The 12,772-nt window shown below is 47.3% G+C and overlaps 1 protein-coding gene across 7 annotated transcripts in view; it reads right to left on the bottom strand.

Moving 5' to 3' along the window:
- SH3KBP1 (SH3 domain containing kinase binding protein 1) overlaps positions 1 to 12,772 on the bottom strand; it is a 407,394-nt gene that overhangs the window by 56,015 nt on the left and 338,607 nt on the right. For all 7 annotated transcript variants that reach the window (XM_023737269.1, XM_023737268.1, XM_023737267.1 and 4 more), the window contains 2 exons: positions 9,512 to 9,592; positions 6,523 to 6,673 (listed from right to left, as the gene is read on the bottom strand). In XM_023737269.1, coding sequence (XP_023593037.1) covers positions 6,523 to 6,673; positions 9,512 to 9,592 — 232 coding nt within the window. The remainder of the gene's footprint in view (positions 1 to 6,522; positions 6,674 to 9,511; positions 9,593 to 12,772) is intronic.

Genomic DNA, 12,772 nt, shown 5'->3' on the forward strand with positions numbered 1-12,772 from the left:
TCTCTTTTGAGATATAAAAGAGATTAAATGCAAGCTAGCAAGCAGAGATGGGGGAAGAGAGATGCCGTGCCACGTGAAGATCGCCCAGGAGCAGAAGAGACAAGGACTTTCCCCCAGAGCCGACAGAGAGAAATGGCCTTCCTCTAGAGCCGGCACCCTGAATTCGGGCTTCTAGCCTCCTAAACTGTGAGAAAACAAATTTCTGTTAAAGCCACACACTTGTGGTATTTCTGTTATGGCAGCACTAGATGACTAAGACAACCTCTCTTCTGAATTCTACTAAGAAATGTCTTTGTCCTAACTTGTAGGAAAGAAGGGAAACACTCAGAAATCACACCAGGCATCACTGGGAATCTCTAAAAAGAAATTTAGAACATCTGAGTAATCAAAAAGCAAACCGATGGCCCAATCACCCAACTGCGCATCTCACCTGCTAACTGAGGGAACACTTAGACGAAACTCTCGAGCTAGCTTTCTCACCTTCTTTTTTGATTAACTGATCAATTAGTTTATACCTAATAAGAGCAGAGAGGTCTTTTTTAGTGGGCATGGTGGTGATACATCTCACAAGGGTGATCAAGACCTGGCAGCTTATTTCCTGCTAAATTGTAACCCCCAGGGGCTTAAGCAGCCAGGATGCCTCTGCAAAGCCAAAGAGAGAAAAAAAGTAACTTTCATACGCATAAGTTGGTCTCCAGAGAGACATCTGCCTTTCCCTAAGCACTGAGTTGATGTTTGGCATATAAGCGTTTATTTAATTTCTGCCTCAAGCTAAAACGTCTCTGAGCTCATCAGTCATCCATCTCCCCAGGTTTCTCTGATATCCAGGGCTCCATCATCATTACAAGTAAAGCCTTTGCAGCTCCACTGGGCCCCCAGACAGGATCCTGGGCTCCAGCTCTCTCCTCGGTAAAGGTACCTGGTGTGTTCAGCATTTAAAGCATGAGACCATCTCCAAGTGGCAGGGGTTTGGGACATCCCTGTGTCCACTACCTAATTCTTCATCTTCTCAGTGAGATTTCTCCCCTGACACATGCTTCCACATCAGAAGTCAATGGACAATGTCCTCTGGAATGCTTGAGCCATGGCAACCAAGTCCCCCACATCTAGACCTCCTCACTGAATGGCCTGCCACCACCCTGACACTTCTTGCCACCAGCCAGAGTAAAGGCTGTTAATTCTGCTCTGCCTGATGCAGGACGGAGCCAGTGGCTCCATCAGCAGTCCTGTCATTGCAAGTTGAAGGTCATGGACTCCCACCACCTTCAAAAGCCCCTTCCTCCTCTGAGGCTCAAGCCACCTGCTATGGCACTGTTGAACCCTTCTTCTCACTGCCTGTCATCAACTCCCAGAATGCACCAGCATCCATCTGGGAGGACACTGGCTTCTAGAGCACTGGCCTCCCAACTCCAGGGCTACCATCTTCCTGAGCCTTTGGTGGCCATGTGGGCAACCCAGCCACAACGCTGGCCCCACCTTCCTCCTCCCCCTGACCCTTTTAGGCCCTGTGATTTTCATTCATCCTCAGTCACCCACACTCATGAGGCCGCCCCTGTGGGCGACTCCACCTCTGAGATGATAAGCACCAATCTCCCCTTTCTGACCACCATTGCCGTCCTTCCAGCCATCAACCTTTCTCACTCCTGCTCCCATGACATCCTTAGTCACCTCTCCTTCTGCCTTCTAGCTTCACATCCTTCCCCTCTGTCCCAGATGCCCTGTCTACGGCTGAGGCCCTGGACCCCAGTCCCTCATGTCCCCGCTGGCAGTCACCTGCCCTCTCCACCTGGAGTGCCTGGGCCTGCTGTGCTCTGTGCTGCGGCAGACAGCGGGCCAGGCTCCCTCCCTACTCGGAGGGAAGGCTCTGCCTCAGCTTCCCAGCGCTTTGGGAAGAAAAACGAAAAACCTTATGATGTGGGGTGCCTGCGTTTGGGAGGATTAACAAACCTGTTCTGGCCAACCCAGCCTGCTTCTACCTCTTTACCTATCAGGTTTACTTTCTTTTGAGAGCACACACCGGTGGCTCTCACCTCTCAGGTTTCTGCCAGCCGCCGCCGCCGCCCGGCCGCCCGCCCGCTGCAGGCAGTAATCAGAGCTCAGGGAAAATGCCTCTCACCAGCATTTCCTTGGATCCTTCTTTTTATTTTGGACCCTTCTCCCAAGTCTCAGGACCTCTTCTCAGAGGTTTCTGAACCCATTTTTATTAAACTGATAACATACATTATTAAGCATATAACAGTGTATATACATACGAAAAAGCTTAGATGCATGCAGTTATTTCAATATATTTATGTTCAAATAGCCAAATAAGCAAGCTTTATACTCTGAACCTCCCTTTTCTCAAGTGCAAAAAGAGGGGCAGATGGGATACTCTTGGCACCGCAGCCATTGGAGTTATGTGCTGGGCTGGACAAGAGCAGCAAGCCCTGGCTTTGCGCACTATGAAATCATAACCGAGGCATCCCCAAGGTGCACACTTTAAAACAAAGTAGGTACTTACGGCCTAGGAGAATCTCCTATTGTCATTCAAGTTTTAAATCAACCCTGGTATTCACATTTTTTGAAAGTTTTTTTTTTTTTCTGTTAAAATTCCATCTTAACTTACTTTCCAGAAATTGGAAGAACATTTTTAAAATGGTTAACTAGGTTAACATCTGAGAAGAGGGCCATCGATGTGCAGGCCTTAATGCATGCTTCCGCTCGCTCAGACTGAGCACAAAACTGCTTACGTTTTCCCGTAGGAACCCACTGCCATCAAGTCGATTCCGGCTCATAGCGACCATACAGGACAGAGTAGAACTGCCCCGTAGGGTTCCAAGGCTGTAATCTTTACGGAAGCAGACTGCCACATCTTTCTCCTGAGTAGCGGCTGGTGGGTTCCCACCACCTACCTTCTGGTTAGCAGCCCAGCACTTAATCACTGTGGCACCAGAGCTCCTTTTTCTCCTGTTTAGAATTCCTGAACACCAAACTGGAACCATGGAGCCCCCCACTCCCATTACTAATATCCAAAACAGCGCCTTGCACACAGCGGTCCCTCGATACGTTTTTGTTAAGTGAACGTATCTAAAAATGACTCGACGCTCTTCCTAAAATTATGCATTCCTTTTTTTCTAAAAGATGCTAGTTCCTGTTTAAATAGAAAGAAATCGATCTCTTCTGGAAGCCACAGTTGGCAGCGAGCTTTCTGGCTGGTGAGAGTAAGCTTGAGCCCAGACAACGCAGCTGGCGCTGCAATGCCTAGTTCCAAAAAGAACGGCAAACAACGACTGGGTGTCCATTTGTGCAATTATCTGTTCAACCGTCTGTCCATCCATCCGTCAGGACAATCCTGGTGATGACTTGGGTTCACACAGCACACAATACCCTTTCTCTGGAGAACCACTGATACACAATTATTTTAATTAAGTGAATATTTCTCCCTCCACTAATTAGGCAGAGCAAAACAAGCTCATAAACCAATGTACGGGTTGGTCAACGTAACTGCTTCGCCAAAAATATTAAGTGCACTAAGTATTAAGAAACAATCAGCCTTTCTTTGTTTTTTTTTTTTTTAAATATTCTTTTATGTTGAAATGCAGGTTGCCTAGAAGGTAAGACACACATGCTGAAGAGCTGGTCCAGAGGCTGGGAAGGACAGGAGGAGAGGCAACAGTGACCAAACTGTAAGCCCTGGCACTCCCTGCCCCCAGTTTTATGAACCATGGCACTCAACAAGTGTCTGTCAAGTGGGCCACTACCATACACTCCATGCCACGAGGCGTGGCGATGACAAAACACACTCCTGATCTGCTTTCAATCTGGTAAAGGAGTCTGGGGGTAAGAGCATCCTAGCGACACGGCATGGGGCACAGAACCAGGCTAGACACAGGGCTGGGAATTTGAGGGGCACACAATCACCTGGCACTGGGGGTGGGAGGGAGGGCGGGCTCCCAGTGGAGGGTCCACTAGCTGGATTTTCAAGCCGGGGAGGAGTCCCAGGTGCAGGAGAGGTAGCCGGGAGGAGAGGGGCCCGTCACAAACTTGGCAGAATCTAGAGCAGTGGTTCTCACTGTGTGGCCACAGACCAGCAGCCATCAGCATCACCTGAGAGCCTGTTAGAGCTAGAAATTCCCAGGCTTACTGAGCCAGAAACTCCAGGGGTGGGGCCCAGAAATGTTTCTAACAAGTTCTCCAGGTGATCCTGAAGCAGGCTCAAGCTTGGGAACAGCTGAGTTGGAGCAAGACCTTCCCACACTTAACTGGCTGAGCAATTGGCCAATGCGGGTTCTGCCCTCTCCCCCCCAATTCACTGAGGTCCTCCACTTCTGAGGACTGTCAGGAAGCAATCCCAGGGCTTCCCCTACTTTCCCCTGCAAACCAGTGCCTTGGGGGGCTGGATGGGGGCATCCCCGTTTCCCAGGCTGCTCATATGACACACACAATGCTGGGAACAGTTCCATTTCCCACTGGCTTCCGTACAAACGCCCTCATGCATCTGCCTTAGTGACCTTCTAACTTACAACTGGACATTGTGAAGGCTGCAGGCAGGGAGGAGCTAAGCAGAGGCAGGAGGAAGTAGCCTCTGAGAGCCCAGCAGTTGGGATATGCCTCCCCCATGCTCACAGATCTAATCAATGGCTCGCAAAGCCTGCACTGAGCAGATACCGAGGTTTGAGAACAACCCTAGGAGCCAAGGAAGCAGGCGGAATTCCATCAGGTCATTAGAGAGAGCTGCAGGAGTATTGTGGAAATTGTTATTGAGACCGTGGAAATGTTTCTAGCTGCAGGAAGCCTAATAGCATTTGGCCGAGCATGACTTCTGATTTCCTTTCACCAGCCATAAAGTGATGTGTAACCTTTGCTGCTCCAAATCTTCTCATTGTTTGTGCAGCTCATATTATTTCCAGAAGCACTGAGGCTTACATAACCTTTTCCTTCTAAAGTGTTCGCTTCTGGGCTGACCACTACCACTGAAGTGGCCCTTGCTAAGGTCAGCAGGGCTGTCAAGCTGCATGTCACATGCATGTGCAAACAGCCCCTGCTATCAGTCAGTGGCAGAGAGCATGCCACGTAGGGGCCTGACAAACTCAGCAGTGGCCCTGGTCCCATTAATTTCCCCATGGGGGCCGTCTACACAGGCAGTGGTTTGACTGGACCTTGGTGGGCCTTGCAGAATAACACAGGTGAACCAGCTGCTCCTCATATGGGCTCCCGTGCCTGAGAGAAGTGCAGCTGTGTGCTTGCTGGGTAGCCAGCCTTACACATGCACGTGTGCACCACAGCTGGGTGAAATTCTGACACCTCTCAACCACTCACATCACTACCTGCCTTGATATGTGGGCACAGGTGTTTTTTTTTGTTGTTGTTGTTGCCAAAAGCAAATGAGCTATTCTTGTCTTACTGCAGTATACTCAGTTTTACAGGACAGAATAAAAATGACAATGAAAATAACATTGGTTTACAGGCATGGTGCTAAGTACTTGGGAATGATTTCCTTCCTTCCTCTTTAGGTGCATTCCATTACCATCCCCAGTTTACAGATGGAGACAGGGAGGGGAAGAGGGGTGGTGACTGGCCAAGGCTCCCTCTCTTATGATGAGATGGGGCTAGATGCAAGCCCAGAAGACTGTCTGACTCTAATGCGAGTGCACTGAAGCCCCACGCAACTCGCATCGTGCAAACTTAGCTCAGAAGAGAAAAAAAAAAAACGGAGGGCAGAACTGCGCATTGATAGGTACATGTAAATACCTCCAGGTTAGTGACTTGCTCTGGTGTGTTACACCAACACATGTAACCTATATGTAACGGTAGAAAGTTCTCGCAATGAACTTGTGGTGAGAATTCAACAAGTTCCTTGCTATGTGGTGGGCATCTTAGTTCTGGAATGTACAATATCCAACTCTAATTTCACCATTACTAAAACAAGCATCCAGCCGGCCATTTAACAGTATTAATTTTGCCGGGCAAATCTCAGACTATGTGCCCGAATAAAGCACGTCCCTTGCCGTGGAGGGTTTCACAGTTTCGAGACCCAGTGTCAGGTGCTGGTTTCCACAATAGGGCCATGTGGTGATGAGCAGAACGGGCAGAGCGGATGGGCAGGGGTATGAAAGGAGGCACCACAGGGCAGGGAGCGGGTCCCCTGACATCACTGAGCGAGTGTGAAGTGCGCACCAGAGGTCAGCAGGGCACCCAGGTGAGCGAGGGGGAACATGCCGCTGCATTTCCGGTCAGGACAGCTGGCTTGGCTCTCATGAAGCGTAAGTCCCTGTGTGGGGGCAGGGCCTAGACACTGGGGGCAGATTCTCATCTGGTAACCCTATAACCCACATGGCACTGCCTAACCTTGAGCTCACTTCTGCCCAAACGCAGGGACAACAACAGGAGTGGCCGGAGTCTGGGACAACTTGGCTAGAGGGCGTAGAGGAAAGCTTTATCCCCCGCCTCCCTCCTTCTTCCCTTCCCAAGGCCTGCACACAAGGCCCCTCCTGTGTTCCGTGGCCGCCCCACACACCCCCAGGAGTGAGCATGGAGCAGTACCTGGTGTGGGTCAGAGGACCCACTGGTCGTTCTGGCCTTCTTGGAGGCATCGCGATAGGTCTGCTGACAGAATTGGTCTTAGGTGGCCGAGGCTTTTTTGGCGGTATGGCAGGAACGGAGGGCTTCTGTAAATCCAGTTTTGGCTCTCTCTCTGGTCATTGTTTAAAAATCATTGTTTAAAAAATCATAAAGAAAACAGACAGATCCAGTACAAGCAACAGGACTCAGATGCAAATTGCTTGTTTCCTGCTTTAAAAAAAATCACGGGTGACATTTGTGAAAATAAGGGGGAAGAAGAGGAGCATCATTTATCCTTTGTCATGTCAGAAAAAGCCCTGTGGAGCAGCAATTCACTGCCCCCTTCTATGCTTTTGCTCATACTGATCCCTCTGCTTGGAATGTCCTTCCAGCCACTGCCCATGCTCAGCAAACTCCTACTCATTTGAAATGCGACAACAGCTTTTCACAACAGCTGGGCCTGCCTCCAAAGGCAGACTTATTTACTTCTTGACCCAAGCATCTAAGGGCAGCCCTTGAAGAACAGGCTCTGCCTGGACCACACTACCTCCCGGGTGTTCGCATGCTTGGCACAGCCTGCTTGGCTGTCAGCCCCCAATGGCAGGGCCCACGTCTGGCCATCTCTCTGAAACCCTGCATGGTGCCCAGCACACAGCGGGGGCTCGGTAAATGTCTGATGGGTTTGGCAAAGGGGCCCCAGGACCTGCTGGCTGTGGGGAGGAAAGAGGCCTGGAACCTCTCAGGTCAGCATGGGGAAAGGGCCACTGAGCCAATCCATGGGGGAGAGTTTCAGGGAACAACGGTTAGTTCTGGATTCTTTTTGTGCAGTTTGAACTTGGAAGGTAAACTGGGCTGCACAGGTGTTTTCTTCCCAAGGCTTTTGGGAGTCAGAGCTGTTAGAATGAAGGTGACACCAGACGTGGTGGCAAAACTGTGCAGTGTTCAGTGACAGCTTCATGTTTTCTGTCCTTAACTAGCCTTGCCCTGCGCATGGTCTAAAAAGCATGCATCCACATTCTTCTTTCTAAAGACAGAACTTCAGAGAGATGCCAACTAGAGTACAGGTAGGAACTTATGTTTGCTTGTAAGGTGCTACTGAGAACATGTTTTACATGCAAACCCAAACTTAAAAATGTTGTTTGGGCCCCCAAGCCAAGTGGCAAAAGCTTTAAACAGCCCATCAGGTATGTTACAGATATCACTGTGCTCATTCCCACAGCATTTCTGTGGGTAAATATTCTCCAGCCAGGAATGCTGGGAACTCACGTACTGGTACACGAGGGCCAGATGAGGAAGGGCTTGTCTGGAATGCAAAGCAAGGGAGATTTCTCCTGCTGAGCAGCAGGACAGGGATCAGCGCACCAGTGGCCTGCAGAATGAATGGGAGAGGGGGCTTGGGCCGGCTGAATGGTGAGCAGAAGTCTCAGGGTAGGGCTGGTTCCCTGTTGCTCTGGCCAGGGCTTCTGCCTTCCACTGTGGCATAGGGCAAGGAATCACGGGACCAGCGGTATGTGGCTACTTGGCCAGCCAACTAGGGCAGTTGTTCCCACATAAGCTGAGTCCACGTTAGTCACTATGGACCAGAGGTGAGAATGTCCTCACCACAGAGCCTGGCTATGACATAGAAACTAGCCACATGTCTTCCGTGAGGACAGGGGACAGCATTTGGGTATTTCATAGCACACACTTGCATTGAAGAGCTATTCATACAGTATACATTCACTGGCTATCTTTTCACTGTGTTTGTTACACAGACCTGGGCGTCACAATGAAGTTTCCACAACTCAAGTTTTAACTGTTCGCTGTGAAAGAAAGAGGTGTAACTTCTTAAGAGATTGCAATGTTAGTTAAACTTTTGGCAGGTTGAGATAAATACTAAATTTCACAATAAAATTTCATGAGGCCACCAGGGAACACCTCCAAATAATTAATTACGCTTTTTAAAATGGAATTTGCTATGCCCCCTGTTCATAACAATAACATAGCATATTTCCCGTAAAATGTGTGATCAATCAAATCTTAGACCCCTAAGAAAAAAGCCTTCCATAGCCTGCAGGTTTCTTTGGGAGAGACACTCAGAACAGTAGAAGTCAGACACGCTGGCAAAACTGACTGTGTGCCCAGTGAGGCAAGTTAAGTTACTTCCCTGCAAATGATATGTCTGGCCACCTTCAGGAGTCCCTGGGTGGCTCAAATGGCCACTAATGGAAAGGCTGGCAGTTTGAATCCACCTCCCAGAGGTGCCTTGGAAGAAAGGCCTGGTGACCTACTTCTGAAAGAAGTAGCCTTGAAAACTCTGTGGGGCAGTTCTACTCTGACACATAGGGTCGCCGTAAGTCAGAATTGACTTGATAGCAACTTCTTTTTCTTTCCCCTGGAGGCTCCAGACACTGAACTGCTTTTCCCAGTTGTGCCAAGTGTCCCCTGCCCCAACATTTTTGACTAAGGATATGTGTCTATGACATAGTTAGCCAGGGCCAAGGGTCCAGCAGGGACCAAGGAATAGAGCTATCATTTGTCTGAATGGGAGTTTAACTAAGCCCGGTCCATTCTTCAACAGTTAATGAGCACCCTGGGGTACTACGCATTAGGGGGAGGGCTGGGCTGGCTATAAAATGGGGAAGACACATCTGGGCCCTCAAGGAACTTCCGGTCATCATCACAACTTCATGATGCTGTTGGTGTGGGCAGGGTGGTGATGGCAGAGGCATCACTGAAGAGCCCCAATATGCCAAGTTGCTGAGTTGGTTGTTTTTCATTTGATGAGAAATCTTGGCCCAAAGAAGTACCACATAACCCTCTCCTATCTCCTTAGAAATGGGAGGTTTAAAAGTAATCAAAACCAAGCCATAATCACCACATTCCAAAGAAAAAGCAAATTCTGTGGGTAATCAGGATGCGCCCTGTGATTTACAGAGATAGCTTCACCTACTGCTGCTCTGGAAGGGTCAATGAAGAACTGATCTCATACCTTTCTCTTCTGTTCTGTTTGGAAGCGTTTCTGGTCTTTCAGGAGGTATCTTTTTAATTTCATGTTTTCTCTCAGTGGTACCTAGAGGGGAAAGGATGATAGTGATAAGAAAATGTTTTCTCTGTTCCTTTACTCGACACACCAGCATTTAAATATTTATCAGGTACAACAAAGTCAATAGATTTTTTTTTTTTTTCCTGAGCTGGGTGCTGGTGTTATCTGGCAAACAGAAGCTGCTTAGAAACAGAGCGTAAGTCCTTTCTGGCCTACGTCATTAAGTTTGCCTGCCTATACATCCTTAATTTACAAGAAAACCACTAATATTTTTCGATATTTAAGCTTGACTTCCCCAGGCATCAAAATAGTCGCACAGAAAATCACTGGGTGGGGGTGCGGAATGTGTACAAATAAACAAGTCAATCATCAAAATATACAAATAATGGGTCACTGGATATCATGCGCTACAAATAAAAAGGAATTTCACAGGGACCTGGATTCCATTTTGTAGTAGTTTTAAAATACGGTTTCCAATTGTTTGGTAACCAACCAGTTGCCATGGAGTCGACTCCGACTCATGGTGACCCCGTGTGCTTCAGGGTAGAATTGTGCTCCACAGGGTTTTCAATGGCTGGCTTTTCTGACGTAGATCATCAGGCCGTTCTTCCAGTGTGCCTCTGGGTGGACTCGAACTTCCAACCTTTTGGTTAGCAGCTGAGTGTGTCAACCACATGCACCACCCAAGGACTCCAATTGTTTGATATCCTTCCCATTAAGAGGTGAGGTCTATATCCCCTTGCCTGGAAGGTGGGTGGGCTTGTGACTGCCTCAACCAATGGCCACAGGGATACCATGTGATTTCATAAAAGGCCATGTCATTTATGCTTTGTTTGCTGGAATACCGAACCAACTTGTAAGAAGTTCAACTGCCCTGAAGGTGCCATGCTGGAGAGGCCACGTGGAGGCACTCCAGTCAACAGCCCTAGCTGAGCCCAGCCTTCCAGCTGTCTGTGCCAAGGGGTGTCAGACATGTGAGCAAAGAAGTAGATCCTCCAGCCTCAGCTGATCCAGCCTTCCCAGCTGAGGTCCCATCCTTATAGAGCAGAGCCAAGCTGTCCTGGCTGTGCTCCGTTCAAATTCGTGACCCACAGAATCCGTAAACTTTTGGTTGTTATTTATGCCACTAAATTATGCAGCAAGAGTAACTGGAACACATTTTTAAGTTGAAGAACGTGCAGAGAAGATATGGTGGTTCTCCCAAAGTCCTTCCTGTCTGTATCTGCGTCCCTCAAGTATTACATTTTCCAAACGTGCCAATTAGCATTTCATCTTTACCCAGGTGGATGGCAGCTGCTCCCTCGCTTGGGGCCCTCATCGGTGCCAGTAGCCTCAGGGATGTAAAAGCAGTTGGAAAATAGTTAAATACCAAACAAATCCCAAACATTGCTCTTATGTATGGACTTGGTTAAGTGCTTGGCAAACTCTTTACATGACCAGCCCCAAAGATGGGTGCTTGGAACACACACTTCACCTAAGTCTTCTTAATGATTCACTACATTTAAACTCTGTATTGGATTTTTGTCAATTCCACATCAGTTGTGGGGTTTTTTTTTAATCAAATAATTGAAAATAATAAAAGTTGATAATGAGGAAAACATGAATATTTACCTCCCATCACCAAGTAGTTTCCAAGATCATTCTGCAGGATAAATGAGCAGCAGAAGTAACCTAGGAATATTAGATGCCATCTTGCTTTGCTCCACCCACAGAGACCAATCATAAACCTTGGTAAAATTATTTTAAAAGGGTAAGAGTTTGCCTACTATGGTACAATCTAGACTCCTAATGATTTTGAAGACGTTCAGTATGATGCCTAGAGACACAGCAGGAACTGACAATCCTAGTATCAGGAAGAATTCAATCCGAGTTACATTCTAGGCTACGTGAGCCTTGGACCACTAGACTCATCTCCTTGGTCTCTTATGTGTTATCAAGACCTCTAGGGAAAAGGGTCTTCAGAGAAAAGCAAATAAATAGCCTGCTTTAATTTCAGCACAATAAAATATTTATACTGCCAGAACCACCAGGTGGCAAAATTAAACTACTCAATGCAAATGAGGGTGGGGGCAGGGCAGGAGATATAATTAACATCCCATTTGAGGGTTTATTCTCTGTAATTCTCAGGTATGCCGAAGGAAATGGGAAAGGAATTTGGGGTCACGCTGATTCCCCCCACAACTTAGTGGGCCAAAAGAACTTAAAAAAAAATCACTCCTTAATAAATCTATAAACAAACCAATTTGGAAAATTTATTCACTTTAAAAAACAAAAAACCAAATCCACTGCCGTTGAGTCGATTCCAACCCATAGCGACCCTAAGCGACAGAGTAGAACTGCCCTATAGGGTTTCCAAGGAGCGCCTGGTATCTTTGAAGTGCCGACCTTTTGGTTAGCAGCCAAGCTCTTAAACACTGCGCCACCAGGGCTCCAATCATTTAAATGGTATATAAAATATCATGATATAAAAAATATAATTGTGAATGTGCAGAACTGAAAATACCTTACTCTTCTTCTGTTTTAGTTGCTAAGTTTTTAAAAATGCCACTTAACTAGTTATTCACAGAGGAACTTCTCTCCACAATGGATTTTAATAATTATAAAGGAGAACTCTAGTCCATCTTTATGCGTGAGAATCTAGTATGTAATGAGTTACACCCAAATTTCCAACATCAATTCTACTTACATTATTCAACTCTAATATCTGAACTATGCAGAAGAAGTGAATTGGATGCCTTTCAAGATAAGAGAATCATGGGAGAAAGTATTTATTGGTAGAAAAAAAAATCTTTTTGGAATGTGAAGTAAGTGCAAATTTTTGTTAACCATGCAGGGCACACTGAAAATTCAGCAACTCTATACATGCCCTGGTGGCGCAGTGGTTAAGAGCTATGGCTGCTAACCAAAAGGTCGGCAGTTCGAATCCACCAGCTACTCGGAAACCCTATGGGGCAGTTCTACTCTGTCCTATAGGGTCATTATGAGTCGGAATTGACTCGATGGCAATGGGTTTTTATACATGCCCTGTGACACCATGATCCATGGGCAGAAATGGTTCCCAAGCCAACTCTAGGTGGGGCACATGCAAAGCAGGACAATCAGGTTCTCCTTGGCTCAAAGCAGTTTATTAAAAAGAAAAAGAAGACAAAACAAACCCAGTTTATTTTAAAGGTCCTTCTGACCACTCTCTTTGTGAACTCAGAAATT

The sequence above is a fragment of the Trichechus manatus genome, unplaced genomic scaffold (genome assembly GCF_000243295.1).
Source record: "Trichechus manatus latirostris isolate Lorelei unplaced genomic scaffold, TriManLat1.0 scaffold00100, whole genome shotgun sequence".
NCBI classification, from domain to species: domain Eukaryota; kingdom Metazoa; phylum Chordata; class Mammalia; order Sirenia; family Trichechidae; genus Trichechus; species Trichechus manatus.